General features: G+C 35.9%; 1 protein-coding gene across 2 annotated transcripts in view; it reads right to left on the reverse strand.

Annotated features, from left to right (window-relative positions):
• Positions 1-289: 289 nt before the first annotated feature.
• Positions 290-17,137, reverse strand: part of ZBTB10 (zinc finger and BTB domain containing 10) — a 35,454-nt gene continuing 18,606 nt past the window's right edge. For both annotated transcript variants that reach the window (XM_044245400.1, XM_044245399.1), the window contains exons 3-6: positions 8,341-8,439; positions 3,559-3,735; positions 3,182-3,354; positions 290-2,917 (exon numbers count right to left, since the gene is read on the reverse strand). In XM_044245400.1, the coding sequence (XP_044101335.1) occupies positions 2,612-2,917; positions 3,182-3,354; positions 3,559-3,735; positions 8,341-8,439 (755 nt within the window). In that variant the 3' untranslated portion in view covers positions 290-2,611. The remainder of the gene's footprint in view (positions 2,918-3,181; positions 3,355-3,558; positions 3,736-8,340; positions 8,440-17,137) is intronic.

Consider the following 17,137-nt stretch of genomic DNA (forward strand, 5'->3'; position numbering starts at 1 on the left):
GCAAGTAGAAAAATCTGTCAATTCTGTTTCTGGTAAAATGTTTACTTTAAAGAAGAAATTTTTATATAGGCTGAGGCTAATATATTTGAGTATAAACATTCCTTTGGATTACCTTTCTAAAAACAAACTTTTAAAGTATATTTCAGTTGACTAAAAATATAGCCAAATCTGTCACAACACAACATAAAAGGTAATGGACAATTATAGAATATTTTAAATTAACAGTAATAAGCCATCTACATCAAACTTTGTTTCCAACTAAAACCAAAACAAAATCACAACAATCCCGTAGTGTACCAAGTGTGTATTTCAATTTACTGTATGCAGTCTAACAAAAATTTGGTCATAATTTACCAGATATACATAAATGATTTAAGTAGTAAAAGAAAATTCAGTTTAAAGAGTGTAAGTTCATATCTTGAGGAAAAGTAAAAGTACATTAAGAATGTAAAGCCAAGTCCAGTTTCTATGTAATAAGTGAACTGTAGTCTAATAAAGCAGATTTAGGTGATTTTCAGATATATATCTTTTCTCTTTAATATATATTTATATATAGACAGATCTACCAATTGTAAACTATGGTTTATTTTAAAGGAGGGGGATAAATGGGATGAAAGAAATCTTTATACTATACTTACATATTCACAAAGCAGAACATTTTAAGTTTAAAATACTTTTTCATTCATAGTATCTTTGCCCAACTAACGTCTACTTTGGACCCCACCAGAATGACATTATACTCATTTGTCTAGAACACGGAGAATAAGATGTACTCTTCAGTCTTAAACAAAAATCAAACCAAACTATTCCTGTCAATTTTATAGTTATGTAGAAACTACAATAAAGTTTAGATGACAGAAGATGTATCTAAGCCTGTAACCGTGCTTTTATCTTGATTCATCCTAGCAGAAACATCCATGTCTAACATGAAATCATTACACTACCGAAATCTGAGACAGTGAGAAAGTTTGTCTCTTTAAAAAAAAAATTATCAACTTTGCAACTTTGATCAGATGGAGCACCAAATGATTATGTCTGTCAAAGTGTACTTTGCAATTTTTCCCACACAAATAGCATAATTTAGTGACCTGATATAAAATAGGAAAATATACTCAATTTCTATTAAAAGAAAGCTGAAAATAGGATATCCCTCAATCTTATATAATATACAATATGTTCCTGATAAATGTCATGCGTGTTAGTATTATGTGAAATGCTGCTGTCAGTTTAACAATCAGCTAATTCATCTGTCATCAGACTCAATAAATCTGATCATTTCAATTTAATATATCACCCCCTGTACCCTAAAGAATTTAGTTAACAGAATAATTGTAAAGCCTCTCAATATTTTATTTGTAAGACTTTTGCCGACAGTTGAATCATGGTGACTACCAGAAAGACTATCTATGAAGATGTAGCAAAACTTTGAGGAATTGAAAAAATATTTATCTATCATAATTTCAAAACGCTCAATATCCCAGTAATATCAAACAAAGAGAATGCACTTTTTATGTTATTTTTAATGATAAAAAGGGCACAGGAGTAAAAACCTGATATTTCACTTATATTGCATAACAAGCTAACCAAACTGGACATGGAGGTCAAATTAGGAAACAAATCATTTTACTTATTGTTTCTATGACTTTTCTTTTGATTAGATTTCTGTCTTTTCAAATAGGACTGAGGTATAGTACACTGGCAAAAATATAAAGAGGCAAACAAGAATAGTGCCAAAGTAACAGATACCCAAAACCGAATACCATTGTCAGAAAACGTCATGTAATAACCATTTATCAGATTAGAGCAGCAGGAGAAAGTTACTTCTAAATCATAATCATTTTAGTGGTATTTGTCAACTTCGCCATGTTAACTTTGCAACATCATTTCTTCATTTGTGAAGTAGTAAAATTCATGTCAAAAAGGAAAGGGGGTATGGAGGAAGTCAGTTAGTTCATTCCAATAAATTACCTCTCCAGTTCTTATAAACATGCCCATCAGCACAAAACTGAGAAATAATACCTTAACTAGAAGAGACGTGGTTTAAGTTATGAAGCAAATTAAAATGGAAAAATACAGGAAAGTAGAACCAATGGGGTTGAAAAAGCCCCTCACTGAAAATCTGTATTAAAAAAAAATAAAATTAATAAAAATAAAAATAGAAACAAAACTCTACTAGTACAAACTAGCCTGAGTGGTTTGATGGACAGAGTAATTGGGTCAGCTGTCACTGTAGTCTTATAAATGGATTTTCTTCATTCATGTTAAATTGACACATGAATGTAAGCTCTTTAAGGATAGGTACGATATATTCGTAGGACCCAAATAGTTACTGTATATCCTATAAATAAAAAATATTTTTACTTTGATAACTGACTGAAGATGTGGGGACTCCATGTAATCCAACCACAAGGTTGTTTGCTGTACAGTCCTGTGCAAATATAAAAAAAAAATTTTTTTTTTTTTTGCTATAAGGCTTTTTGACCCTACAGTTTTCACAGCAACATAACTACCATCCAGCATGTACCATATTTTGCAAGCCTTCAAGTTCAACAATTCAAATTGTCGATTCATATTATGTCCAAATGCAGCATCCTTGAGGAGTATAGGTCAGTTAATCATCTAGAGACATACAAACATCTCCTGATTCATCCCACCGAGAGGGATCATTCTGATCTTCTCCATCATCAACCAGCTCTTCATCAGCTTCTCCTACTTCATTCTCTTCATATTCTTCATCCCGAGGGAAATCTGTATCCTGTCCCTGATCTACACCTTCTTGCCCTCCTGGCTGTGATTTATCTGCACAGTCTACACAAACACCATAGCGTCGAGATCCATGTCTTATTCCAACACTGGCTGCTAACATGAAGATCTTCTTACACACCATACATTTGTATTTTTTATCCTTTTTATGCACCTAATTAAAGGGGGGAGAAATCCAATTTAAGGACATTATAGACAATAATGCGTTTGAACCATTCAATTAAACCACCCATTTAACACTAAGTGAATGTATGCTTTTGTTTTTCTGTATCAAGTTCAGTTCATAAATCAATCTTTGTTTAAAGCAATTTATTTAACAACCAACCTTCCCTGAATTTCATGTAAAATACCTTAAACTTCAGTGACATAAATACATTTTAATCTCAAAGACCAGTTATATATATTTCAAGTTACTTACCAGGGAATGTCTTTTCACATGTTCTCTGCGAGTAAACAGTTTTCCACAAATATCACAGCTAAATGATCTGACTCCCGTATGAATGAGCAAATGCCTTTTTAGTGTTCGTCTGTATTTGGCTACATAGCTACAATGAGGGCATTTTAACTTGTTCATGATTAGAGATGATTCACCTTTAAGAATTAAAAAGAACACACACACACAAAAGCAATTATATAGCAAACAAAATTTGCTATCAAAAGCTTGTCTATATCTAAGAAAAGGGATTATCACAGGACTACCAGTATCTTGATTTTTTAAAACCCAGGACACGGAAGCTTTTAATTGTGAAAAATCATTTTAAAATTCCCGTAGATGTTTAGTTGACTAATACTTGCCATTTTCCCAAGTTTCTTGTTTTGGCCAAGATTCCGGCAATAATCCATACTTGAAATCATTTGAAGCACCTGGTATCAATCCATACTTGAAATCATTTGAAGTACCTGGCAGCAATCCATACTTGAAATCACTTGAAGGTCCAGGCATCAGGCCATACTTGAAATCATGTGAAGTACCTAATACAATTGAAAAGTGACTCTGATGTAATGATGGTAATGAAGATCTCTTACCAAAATTTGAAGAAACCCAGAAAATAACTTTATTGTATGAGTATTATGACAGCTTATTATAAACAGCTAGATAAAAATCTCTACATTGTAGTCTGAAATAGAAATGTCTTCATACTTCATTCAAAATACCCTAATTATAAAGCATCTTAAATAGGAGAACTAAAATTTAAAATACAACCATAGGGAGAGAAAAATTCGGTAAAATATATTTCAATAATATTTAACAGTATATGGAGACCACATGAAACTACTCTTCTATACTGAATTTCAAACATATTCAAGCCGAACTCTATCTTAATTGTCGTCTTACAGCACAGCTTTGGAACAGGAGGATAGTCCCCTTACTGCCTCCAAAATAATCACATAATCTTGTTTTAAGACTTAGCAGTATAGAAAAATGGACTAAGAATGAAAAATATAAATACTAGGAATGACAAATGCAAGGTTCTTGCTGTATTATACCCTTGCTTGTTGTTTCAGACACACTGGGCCCTCGTGGGGTTCACCAAAACCTTTTTCTTTTTCTTTTTTTTTTTTTTTTAAAAAAGATTTTTATGTATTTATTTGACAGAGAGAAATCACAAGTAGATGGAGAGGCAGGCAGAGAGAGAGAGAGGGAAGCAGGCTCCCTGCTGAGCAGAGAGCCCGATGCGGGACTCGATCCCAGGACCCTGAGACCATGACCTGAGCCGAAGGCAGCGGCTTAACCCACTGAGCCACCCAGGCGCCCACCAAAACATTTTTCTAACTCCATCCTTAAATAAGTGAAAATCGAAAAGGCAGAATTAAAATAATCAATGTCCCTTAAGGAATCTGTACCTGAGGATCTTCAGACTAGCGAAGATAAAAATTATCTCCTCTGGATAGCATTCCCTCACCTCCCCTCCTTTTTAAAAGATTTTATGTTTCAGTAATCTCTACACCCAAAAGCTGAGGATCCAACACAGCCCTGCGATCAAGTGTCGCATACTCCAGCATGAGCCAGCCAGATGCCCCCTGGATAGGATTCCTTCTTGAATATGTATGTCTTTACCTGGATCCAGGAATCCTCTTGGCAATGTAAACATTCAGAATTCTCCATAGCTAGCTACTGCCACCCTGATCCAATCGACCATTAACTCTTGCCTGTGGATTATTTTCAACAGCCATCAGAGCCATCCCAGTTCATAACTGTTGCCCTCTTACAGTTTGCTCTCAACACACCGATTAGAAATTGTTTCAGAACTTTTAAGTGAGAACCTGGCACTTAAAAAAAGCAAGGACTACCCATCTCAAACATAAAAACACCAAAGACTGACAGTATGTCATACAGCCTTACCTAAATCTAGCCCTTTATCTAACCACCCCCTTGGGTCACTCTGCTTCAGGCATACTGGCCTTTGTACTGTTCCTTCATGGAAAAATGGCTCCCTCAGCAAGACCTTTGTACTCTTTTCTCTGCCTGAACACTCCTTTCCAGGCTATATGCTAGATTACTTGTGTAGTAATTTATTAATTTTCCTTCCATGAAAACTATGGATTTTATAAAGAATGCTTGCAAAAATAGGTTTTCTAAAAATTCATTTTCCTCCATCTATCTGCCAGATGCCCCACTTCTCTTAAAAATTAAACTAACTTAGTATTTCCTCTTTGGTGAAAGTATCAATACCCAACAATGCAAACAGGTCCCTAAGGTATTTAAAAATTCCATTACTAGTAATGTGAATTATTTTATACTTGGATTACCTTCACCCATTTTTTAAATGTTAGGAAAGCCTTCTGATTTCATAATTATATAATTAAACTACAATCTGTTTTTGTTTGAGGGAAAGTTTTCAGAATCCTGAAGTGAGACACTGTATCTGTGGGGTGGGGGCTGGGCAGGTGATGGAAATTAGGACAGGGGTAGTAGCCTGTGAACACCAATCTATCAATTTTCAGCTTTACATTTCTAAACAAAGCTTGAGCTTTGACTCATATCTCTTGATCAAATCAGTGCAAAAAAGTTAAGCTCTGAGAGCAAGGGCTGTGCCTGTTTTACTCACTGTATTTCTAATATTTCTAATATTTCTGTATTTCTAATGTCCAAAGTATACACCCCCTTCAGTTATTTGTTGAGTGTTATCTAGCAAATACTAACATATATGTATTTTTGACTTGCTCAAAATACTTGTTAAAAACTGCCAGAAATCAAGTTGGATATGTTAGGACCCTCAAGTTAGTATTATCATTACATATAAGAACAGAATAGCCCTAAAATAACTTATAGGGGGCACCTGGGTGGCTAAGTCAGTTAAACATCTACCTTTAGCTCAGGTCCATGCCAGGGTCCTGAGATGCCAGGGACTCATGCCAGGGTCTCAGTGGGGAGTCTGCTTCTCCCTCACCCCCTACCACTCCCCCCTACTCATGCTTGCACTCAGATAAAAAAAATCTTTAAAAAAACCTAAAAACTGATAACCCAAAATTCAGAATTAGAAGTTCCTAATACTTGAAATTCTATGTTTCTTTGGATAACCTATAGCATAGATTAATAAAAAGCATCCATGGTAACAGGAGACACCGTATCTAGAATACAAAATGGTAACTCAAAAAACCTCATCCCAAACTTCTTTCATCTGGCCAAAGTCTTACAGTAGAGGTTCCTTATTTAGAAGTGTATGAGCAGATTGACAAAGGTACTGCTTTTGTAATTCAATCACTGAAAGATCACTAAGGTCATTCAAGTTCTACTTGAAAATTGTGCTCACTGCTCAGTAGTATCCTTCAGGGTCCGTTCTTCCATAATGGCAAACTAAAAAGAAAGCAGCGTTCTTTTGAAGTCAAAATCAGAAGACAAAGGCTGGTCTCAGTTGCAAAAACAAAAATGGATCAAAATGTCCCCTAAAGAGAAATGACTCTAAATCAAGAGTTTACTTTTTCTGAAAAGGAGATGAATGATAATGGACTATTCGTCACTGAAAATATTTATGTGGAGAAATGAAAACTGTGTATGAATTCACATACCCTGTCAAAACCCATTCTTCAACCAGATTTCTAAACCAAAAATAAAATACCTTGTACTATTTGTGATTTTTTTGTAGAAGGAAAAGGTCTTCAAAATTCAACCTATATGGATCTGTAAATGGCACATTTCAAAACTTTTCTGTAAATTAGTTTCAACAATTAAGAGAAACTACCTTAAGGCAATTTCTTTCCTTCAAAATTACATGGCTTAACTGTGGTCAGTGCATACTAGATTCAGAAGCCTATAAAAATGGAGTACCCCTAAGCTGCCCCCCTCCCCATCAATTTTTTAAAGAATTCCAAAGCTATGAGAAGTTTAATCTATGAATATCTATATCCCTTTGTGTATCTTTGACAAATGTTAGTTTTGCCACATGGGCTTTCTATGAATCCACACACCTTTTATGTATTATTTGAAAATCTTCCCATCATTGCTTCACCCCTCAATATAGCAAGTATCTTCTAGAACTTTCTCCTACATAACCACAGTACTTTTATCACATCTGAGAAACTTAAAATTGTCCCATCATTTAATCCATACTATTCATTCAAGTTTCCAACTTTTCCCCAAATGCCCCCTAGTCATTTTAGAATCCTGATGTCATCACGACTGACAATGCATTTAGTTGGTTTGCTCCAATCTAGTGGTTCCTCTGCTTGTTTTTCATGACATTAACATTTTAAAATCCAGAGTAGCTGGATTTGTGTAGACTAGTCTGATGTTCTCCCCTCTCATGATTAGATTTGGGTTAAACCTTCTGCATAGTGATGGGTGATGAATATTACATGGGTGATGTGTGGTGGCTAGTGCATTATGACAAGAGGCATGGTATTTCCAATTTTTTTTATTATAAAGCACTTTCCCTCTTTGTAACTGAAGTAATCTATGAGATTATATGGAGACCATGTGAATATGCTATTACAACAGCCTTTTGCCCAATCATTGTGATAAGCCCATCAATAGTGGCTTAACATCATCCACAGATGATCTTGAATTATATCCTGTGGGGTATTTTTTTCAATTGTGATTCTGTATTTATTAGCTTGGCATTCTTCTCTAAAGAAAGCTTTTTCTGTTCCTATTTATTTATACTCATGTTGTTCTCTGGAGTATTCACGCACTCTGCCTCTATGTGTAGGATACTCCCCCCAAAGTACAATAGATAGAAATATTGCTATTTAGAATGAACATTTTCTATCTCCATTACCAACCATACATTTTACATCAATGTCAATTAAATAATCAACTATTTGGATAATGACCATTTTCATGCTACGCATATACTAGCAGAAAGTCACCAGCTCTATTAATTACTTGATATTTAAGAATTTTTAAAGCCCTAAATAAGTGGTTCCCTCAAACAATAATAAACACCCTTCCATTTGTATTGATCAGGTTTCCAAAGTCTTATCATAAACACAGCTAACACAGGTTTAAGGTATTTACATTTAATACTCTCCTTTAGGAGAAAGAAATTGCAACAGCTCCTTAATCATGTACACAAACACTTCCCCATCTTCAGATCCTTTTTTAATATACTCTTACTAAAATCCTACTGTACCTACCAGCATCACCTCCATCCTGACTGGAGCCGGCTTCAGCCAATAAATTTGTATTCACATTCCTATCACAATCTGGCCCTGAGAGTAGAGCACCATCCAGATCTGAAAAGAAGATGAATAATAATCTGTTATTTACAACCACACTACAGCCATCATCAACCACTCCTTTCTTGGTACCATTTCTTACGGAGACTAAATAGAAAAATATCTGCAAGTTATAGTATCTACTATGTGCTTAATGCTATTAAGGCACAAAACCCTAAGACATGGTTTCAACCACAAGAACAAATGCACACTCAACAGTAAGAAGAGCGTACTGGGTAAGAATACCCTTTAAGAAGGCAGGGTGAATTAGGTTACTGGCTTTGTGAGGATATGCCTCAGCTTCCTGGTATATGCTTCCAACCACATCATAGATTTGATATAGAAATTAAATTAGGGGCATCTAGGTGGCTCAGTCGGTTAAGTGGCTGCCTTTGCCGCAGGTCATGATCTCAGGCTCCTGGGATCGACTCCCACATCAGGCTCCCTGCTCAGCGGGGAGTTTGCGTCTCCTCTCCCTCTGCTGTACCCCCCCCTGCTTGTGCTCTGTTGCTCTCTCTCAAATAAGTAAACAAAATCTTAAAAAAAAGAGATTAATTAGATAACGCAAGTCAAGTGTTACAAATTAAGGAGTTTGACACCCAATGACAGGGGCTACTGTGAGTATTAAGTACTAGATGTGTAAAACATTAGTTTCTGTATTGATTCAGAAGTGAAAAAGACAAATTAAAGCTAGAATAGTAGACTTAAGAGAAAAACTAATTCCTTAATCTTGAAGTATGGAAAGGATGTGAGAGCTTAAAAGAAAAGATATACTAATGAGATGAATACTTTTGGTTACAATCTGTTTTCTTTTGAATCTGTTCCATTCCTTCTGTTTCTCTACCACTGCCTTAATTCAGGTACCTACCATCACCATTTTCTTGGATTAGCGAATTACTGAAATAGTTTCTTGGTCTCCTTGCTTCAAAATACAATGCTAGTACTTATATTCATAATGCCAGAGAGATTTTCCTAAAACATAAATCCTAAATTACTCCCTTAATTTAAAAATCTTCAATGGTTCACCACAGCATTTAGGCTTACCTTCAAACTCCTTAGTTTAGAATACAGGGTCCTAATACTCGGGCTCCTACTAGTGTACCTAGCATCATCCCACTGGTACTATCTACTTCCCCAAATTAAAAGAATCTGAAGACAGGGCACCTGGGCAGCTCAGCTGGTTAAGCGTCTGCCTTCAAATCAGGTTATGAACCCAGGATGTTGGGGTCAGTACCAGGTTGGGCTCCCTGCTCCACAGCGATTACTCTCCTCCCTCCGCCCCTCCTCCCACTTATCCTCTCAAATAAATAAATAGAATCTTTAAAAAAGTATATGAAGACATTTTTAAAATGCCACTTTTTATGGACAATCTGTCCTCTGTCACAAGTCTCAAGAAAAAAAAAAACACACAAATTCCTTTTTACATATACAGCAGGTACTTGATTCAAAAAACAATTGATGGTGGCAAATAAAACCATGGTACATTTATACAATAGAATACCACCTAATAATGGTTCTAGTGCATAGTTACAAAACCCCAAAACACTAAATAGTTCTAGCACTTATATTCTAATGGGCCAGTAGGATTACATAATTGCATAATGAAGGAGAGAAAGAACAGTTTAAATGATCCTCAAGCAGGCATAATTAAGAGCACTGCCGGTAAAGATCTTTACCACTGCATGGTAAAGATTTTGGCCTTTACTCTAAAACCAGTGAAAGGATTTTAAACAAAGTATTAATCTCATTTACCTTTTAAAAAGACTATGCCTGGTATTGTATGAATGATTAAAGGAGGTCAAAAGTAGACGCAGGGAGACTAGTTAGGAAGCTATTTTAGAAATCCAGATGAGAACCAATAGTGGCCTTGACTTGGTTGATGGCAACAGCAAATGGAAGAAGTAGTTGTGGAAGAAGAACCAACAGTGCTTGGTGAGACTGAGTATGGGAGAGGCAGGGTAATGAGGGAAGCTTCCATCCTATATTAATACTAATGAAAGAGGACGGGTTTTAGGTAGTTATGAAGATACTGAGTCTGACACACCTAACAAAGAGGAGTTTGTATGTTTGGAGTGGGAATAGTAGGTTAAATAGGTAAACACTAGATACTACCTGGGACCAAGTCTCAGCTCTGCCATATCCCAGCAGCGTGACAGTTGTGAAGCAGGTTATTTTGCTTTTTAAATGTAGTGGTCCTCAAAGTATAGTTCCCAAATGTGCACCATGGACATTATTCAGAAACTTGCTAGAAATGTAAAATTTCAGGCCCCATCCCAACCTACTGAATCAGATACTGTGCAAGTGGGGCCTAGAAATCTGCATTTTTATAAAGCCTTCTAGGTGATTCTGATGCTTACTAAAGATTGAGAACTGTTTTATTATAAAAGTAGGGAAATTATCAGGGAAAGACCTATGCACTTTATATTTATTATTATCCAGGGACCAAATGATAATAAAGAAAAGCACTCAGCTTTGTTACATACCTCAAAATTTTAATTTTTTTTTTTCGTTTAAGCTCCTAAGTGGGGAAATTAGCATCAAAGGCTATACAGATATAATGCTTAAACTGGTGATAAAAATGAGTTGTCAGAATGTGTGTGGTAAGTAAGGCCATGGAATTCAACAGATGAGACTATGAGAAAAAAACTATGATCAGTATGTTGAGGAATCCTAGCATTTAAGAAACCAGAAAATGATACAGATTTTAAGGAAAGAGTTATTTCAAGAAGTAGTCCATCATGACAATGCTGCCAAAAATTTAAGCTAGGGACTGAAACATTCAATACTTTCATTCAACAAATGCTGAACACATAGGAGGTCACTGGTGATCTCAGAGCAAGTGACACTGGTACATCAGTGGGGCAAGGTGAAAAAACTAAGAGTGGCCTGTATTGTGAATAGAAGATGAAGAACTACATAATATAAACTGAGAAATTTGGTTGCAAAGGGGGAGACACAGAGTAAGAGTATTTTTTTAAAATTAAGTAATAAACATTTAAATGCTGAAATGAAGTCACTAAGAAAGGGACAAGTTAAAAGTACTGAAGAAATTCAAGAGAAGGATTCTGGAATCCTGAAGCAAATGTGTGGGTATTTAGGAGACAGCAAAGACAATCAACATATAGAGAGAAGTTTGAAGTACTTAAGGACAGCATCTACCACCTTACAGGGAAAATAAAAGCTAAAGAGTAAAAAGTGAGATTACTGCCTAGAGTAAATGGCTTGGAAGTCAGGAGAATGAAAAAGTACTTCAGGTGGAGAAGAGCAACAGCAAAGAGATTCCTTTACCTGTCCCCTGAGAGGAGGGGTACTCATTAGGTTTTATTTTCCCAGCACTCATCACAATGCATGACAAGACACTTTTTTTTTTTCTTGAAGATTTTTATTTAGTTGATAAAAAGAGACAGAAGGAGGAAGAGCACAAAGGAAGAAACAGATGCCCTGCTGAGCAGATAGCCTGACTTCTAGCCTTGATCCCGGGACCCTGAGATCATGACCTGAAAACTGAAGGCAGAGATTAATCAACTGAGCCACCCAAGCACCCTGACAAAATGCTTTTCAAATAAATGTTGGTTTGAATATTCTCTCTGCAACCTCTATTAGTAGTTTAGTTTTAATTAATGGTATTTAAAGAATACTTTTTCAGTTTTCTGGTCTATAGTAATACTAAAACATAACTACAAACTGAAAATGATTAACTGAAATTTAGTGGCTTTATTTTCCTATGAAAAGCTGAATATATTTCCATAATAAATTTAAATCAACATTCAACAACTTTACTAGGTTTCCCAGTATCTTTTTAAAAACTCATTATTCCAGGTACACCTGGGTGGCTCAGCTGGTTAAGTATCTGCCTTTGGCTCAAGTCATTAATGTGAGAGTCCTGGGATTGAGCCCCACATCAGGCTCTCTGCTCAGCCAGGAGCCTGCTTCTCCTTCTGCGTCTCATCCAGCTCACGCTCTCTCTCTCAAGTATAATCTTAGGGGGGAAAAAAAAAGTCACTATTCTAGAGTGTACAGTCTGTTCAGAGGGCACTTCTTAAAATTCTGCCAAGTGGGTTTGTAAATACAGGCAGGGTGCTTCTATTTATGTAACATTCTATAGTGATTTGTTGAAGGCTTCCTCAGCTAGTTCTTAAAATAGGTATTTCCTGTCTCCTAACCCTACCCCTTAAGTATCAGAATTTAATTTGTGGTCTTTAATCCTACACTAAGCACGGAACACCTCAACCTGAAAGCTTAACAGATGACAAATATATTCTTCCTTTGTACCGTGTTTTTTTCTCAAACTCTTTTGAAAGGTATCACTTGGTTATTGATATCAAAAACAAATCTCAGAACAGGTGAGCTCTTCCAGGTTGACAGTAATTTTCATAAATAGCACACTTAACTCAGGAATCAATACATCGTATCACTGTTGTAGCTTATTTGAAATCAGCCAACCTGCCTAGAAACTCATTTTAATCAGCTGATGTTAAGTGGGATAGAAGTGAGGCAACCAAGCATTCACTTGAAATAGAAATGAATTTTGCTTCCCTAGGAAGTGAAAGCAGTAACTCTTGGTCATTATCTTTTTCTCCAAATTATGGGATTAAAAAATAAATTCTTCTATACTTGGTTTTTGACGTTCATGACCTTTCTATGGAAATCCTTCACTTCATTTAAACTTAGCAAAAAGGGCTAAGGTATCTCTGCTAACAGCAAAAGACCTTTCTGAAGAGCTATTAGAACAGTTTCAGGAGGTAACAATGATCTACCAAAGCTATGGACCTGGCACATACCAAGTAATAAACCCAAAACAACAACAAAAACAAAACCCCACAATCTGCAATGCTAGAAATAAAAGCGAAGAAGTCAAGTACACCCATCTCTAATTTACTTTCCTAGTGATATTTCATATACTTTTTTGCTAAATGAAAAAATAAACCTTACACTCTGGGATAAACCAAGACTCACTTTTACTAACTTCTTTATTTAATAAAACCATTTCCAAAATCTTAAGTGTACCAAGATATCAGCTATTATTGTTCTTTATAGTTAATACATTTTTGTCTATCCTTGAAAGCAGTCTTCTCTTCAGGTTCATTTTTAAAGAATTCTGATTAACCATATTTTGCATATTATTTATTCAATCATTTATTTATTTATTTATTTTTAAAAGATTTTATTTATTTATTTGACAGAGAGAAATCACAAGTAGACGGAGAGGCAGGCAGAGAGACAGAGAGGGAAGCAGGCTCCCTGCCGAGCAGAGCGCCCGATGAGGGACTCGATCCCAGGACCCTGAGATCATGACCCGAGCCAAAGGCAGCGGCCTAACCCACTGAGCCACCCAGGCGCCCTATTTTGCATATTTTTAAAAAAGACTTCTTATTCATGGATTAAAAAAAAACATATTAACATGTGATGGAAAGAAAAGGAATGATAAAGCAAATCTCAGTTCCTACTCCTCAAAATTTTAACAATCAACTTCTTTTTCCTCACATAAAAAAGAGTAGTCATGTTTGCACACTTCACAAAGCTGCTATGAAAAGTGACATCAGTATATTTAGTAAAATGTAAAGTAGAATATAAATCTAGGTGTCATTAAGTGAGGTTAATCTTGGTGCCTGTGGTTACAGGTTTCCCTGGGATTACAGGTTAGCAGTGCTTCCAGATCATCTGGTAGGGAGTAGCACAGCACCTGACTCGAAGTGCTGAACAGAACTAAGTTGGGAAGAAGGTTTCCCTGATTTTCTTCTGGTTCTCAAAATTCCAAACATGAGGCAGGTGACGACCAACTAGATTTTCTTAAGGGTGACTGGGTGGGTCAGTCATTAAGCGGCTGCCTTCAGCTCAGGTCATAATCCCAGGGTCCTGGGATGGAGCCCTGCCTTCCATCAGCCTGCTTCTACATCCCTCCCGGCCACCCATCCCCCCCGCCCCGGCCCCCACCAGCATTGTGTTCCCTTCTCTCGCTGTCTGTCAAATGAATAAAAATATTTTTAAAAAATCATTAAAATTTTTTTTCTTAAAAGACAAATATTCTTAAGAATAAATGAGAGAAGAAAGAAATCAAGGTTTTAGAAATAACTCCATTGCACAAAGCTCAAGAGACTCAGTAAAATCTTCCTCACTTTCATTTTCACTTAAATATATACCAACATCAAGTTTCTCTTCTCTGAAGACAGTTTTAGAACTATTTTGTTTTTCATAAGCAGGTATAATTTTTTTTCTTTACTCATTGTGATCTGTTTTTTTCCACTTTTCACTGGACTAACTTCACTTACAAATAAATATATTATATAAAGCATCCTTGACAGTTCCTACAGCAGCCTAGAGACTCAACGTATAGTAGTTTCCATTCACACCCCACTGACTCACAAGTGACTGCCCCATCTTAGACTAAGCTGTACTGTTTCTTCTTTGTACTACCCAAACAAGGCTGTTATTTCTGCTCTCATTAGTCCTTAAAAGGTCTATCCAGATCACTTACCCAACTTTAATCCATGAACACCCTCCAAATGTTTTCTCCCAAAGGCAAATATAAACAGACCTAATCTCTAGTTAAAAAATCTCCCATGGCCTCAGTATATAAAAATCCACAAATTTACCATGCAGAACAAAGAGAATCACAACTTGGCTCTTATGTATCAACGCAACCTCATTCCCCATTACATTCTTTCTATTCTTTAACCTGCTTGCCCTGATTTCCTGCCACCTTGTAGTCAGTGAATGCCCTTCTCCCTCTCCTGGAAAACTTCTACACAAGATCCAATTCTTATTACTGCCTTCTCTATATAGCTTTCATCAAGTCTCCCCTTGAACCCCTTGCCGTAATTACTATTTTAACACTGGTCACATGACACTGGGTATGTTTCTACCCCACAGCAATCCTATTATGAACAAGTTCCAGGTAAGAAACTCCTCAATCTTGACATCATCTGGCAAGATGCTTACTTTGGGGGGGGGGATTAAAAAAAATTTAATTACTAAATTTCCTATCATGATGTGGAAAGATCTTCTGGTATCCCAGGAAAGTAGCATTTGATTATAATGTAACTTTTCTGGAAATGTAAAATGATGCATGAAGACTTAAGACACCCCCAGAATATTAAGACGGTGTCAGAAATTAAAATTTCAGTTTTACAGATCTCTCAAGGATCTACACTAAAAGGGTTTAGATAACTTAATATTGTGAGCAGGCAGAACTCAAAAAATGCTTTTCTAAAACTGGTCCATAGGCTTCTTCAACACCAGGTCTGGCCACACAGATTATTTCTTTAATGTTTGTAACTTATAGGTAATAATGAGTACCTTCATCTCTCGGGATAAACATGGTAGATAGGGAAGGAATGGAACACTTGGCAGAAGAAAAGTAAAGAAGGGTAAAAAGAGGTCAGAATATTCCTACTACCGGGGTGCCTGGGTGCCTCGGTGGGTTAGCCTCTGCCTTCAGCTCAGGTCATGATCTCAGGGTCCTGGGATTGAGCCCCTTTTCGGGCTCTCTGCTCAGCAGGGAGCCTGCTCCTCTCTCTTTCTCTAACTGCCTCTCTTATCTACTTGTGATCCCTGTCAAATAAATAAAATCTAAAAAAAAAAAGAATATTCCTACTACCTACTGTCATCCTCTTAAGATTTAACATTGGAAGATTCTTATATATTAGCATATTTTGTAGCCCATAAAGTACTGATGGACCTTTACTTTTTAAAATGAACATCAGGCTTTCAAACTACCATTTAATACCCAATTTTAACAGTTTCTGAAGGAAAGTGATTTAACATTGTCATTTGTAGCACATCCTTCATAACATCCAACCAAAAGGATGCCTGAAAGGTAGAGGAGAACATCTGGAACCCCCTAAGATAAAAGAACAAAGAAAAACTAATCCAGATCCATAAATTTATCTGAAATGCTTAGAGTAAGATGTAGGATGCAGTAATTTTCAGATTTTAGGAAAATAGTAACTACGATACTCCCAGTGGGGTCTAGGGTAGCATCCTATAATCAGAACAGTATTTCTGCACAAAACATGAATATTCACATTTAAAGAAATGAGTAAAAAAGATATAAATAGCTGGTTTTGCTGCTGAGGATTGGGTTTTGTTGCCAAAATGATTAAGAAAAAGCTCTGGATAGTTTTTACTCAAGATGCCAGAATTATGAAATTTTTCTTTTTGCCCATTAGTGTCCTAATGTGGGATACACTCAAGGCTAGTTACAGTCAAGTAAAACTGAGTTGAAAGCCCAGATCTCCTTAAACAAAGCTAAGTTCCATGGTTTTTAAACATTTTTAAAATAGTTTATACAGTAAATTTATAGGACATGGTCAAAATATTAGTCTCAAATGTGATGGCCAGTTTTCAAAATTATAAAAATTTAATAATTTAGAAAGCATTTTAGGATTCTGCAAAATCTGAAAGTAATGTCAAGTATCAATTATCATCCAAAAAATAGAAGAGCAGAAGTGCTGAATAGAACTCTAAAGAGTTGACTATAAATAGAATAATTCATTGCTTCAAATATGACTCATTAGAATATCTTAAAGATATTTATCTCGGGCTTTCTGTTCAAGGTTGTCTTCCAAATATTCAAATTATGTGCTTTTTAACCAAAAGGCAAATATACAAATTGAAACTGTAAACTGAAACCTGATTTCAACTCTACTTGTAAGGATTAATAAAAATTTGTAAATGTTTTAATACTGTTTTCCCCAGAAGTACAGATGAAAGCAAG

This window comes from Neovison vison, chromosome 4 (assembly GCF_020171115.1).
Source record: "Neovison vison isolate M4711 chromosome 4, ASM_NN_V1, whole genome shotgun sequence".
Lineage (NCBI taxonomy): Eukaryota > Metazoa > Chordata > Mammalia > Carnivora > Mustelidae > Neogale > Neogale vison.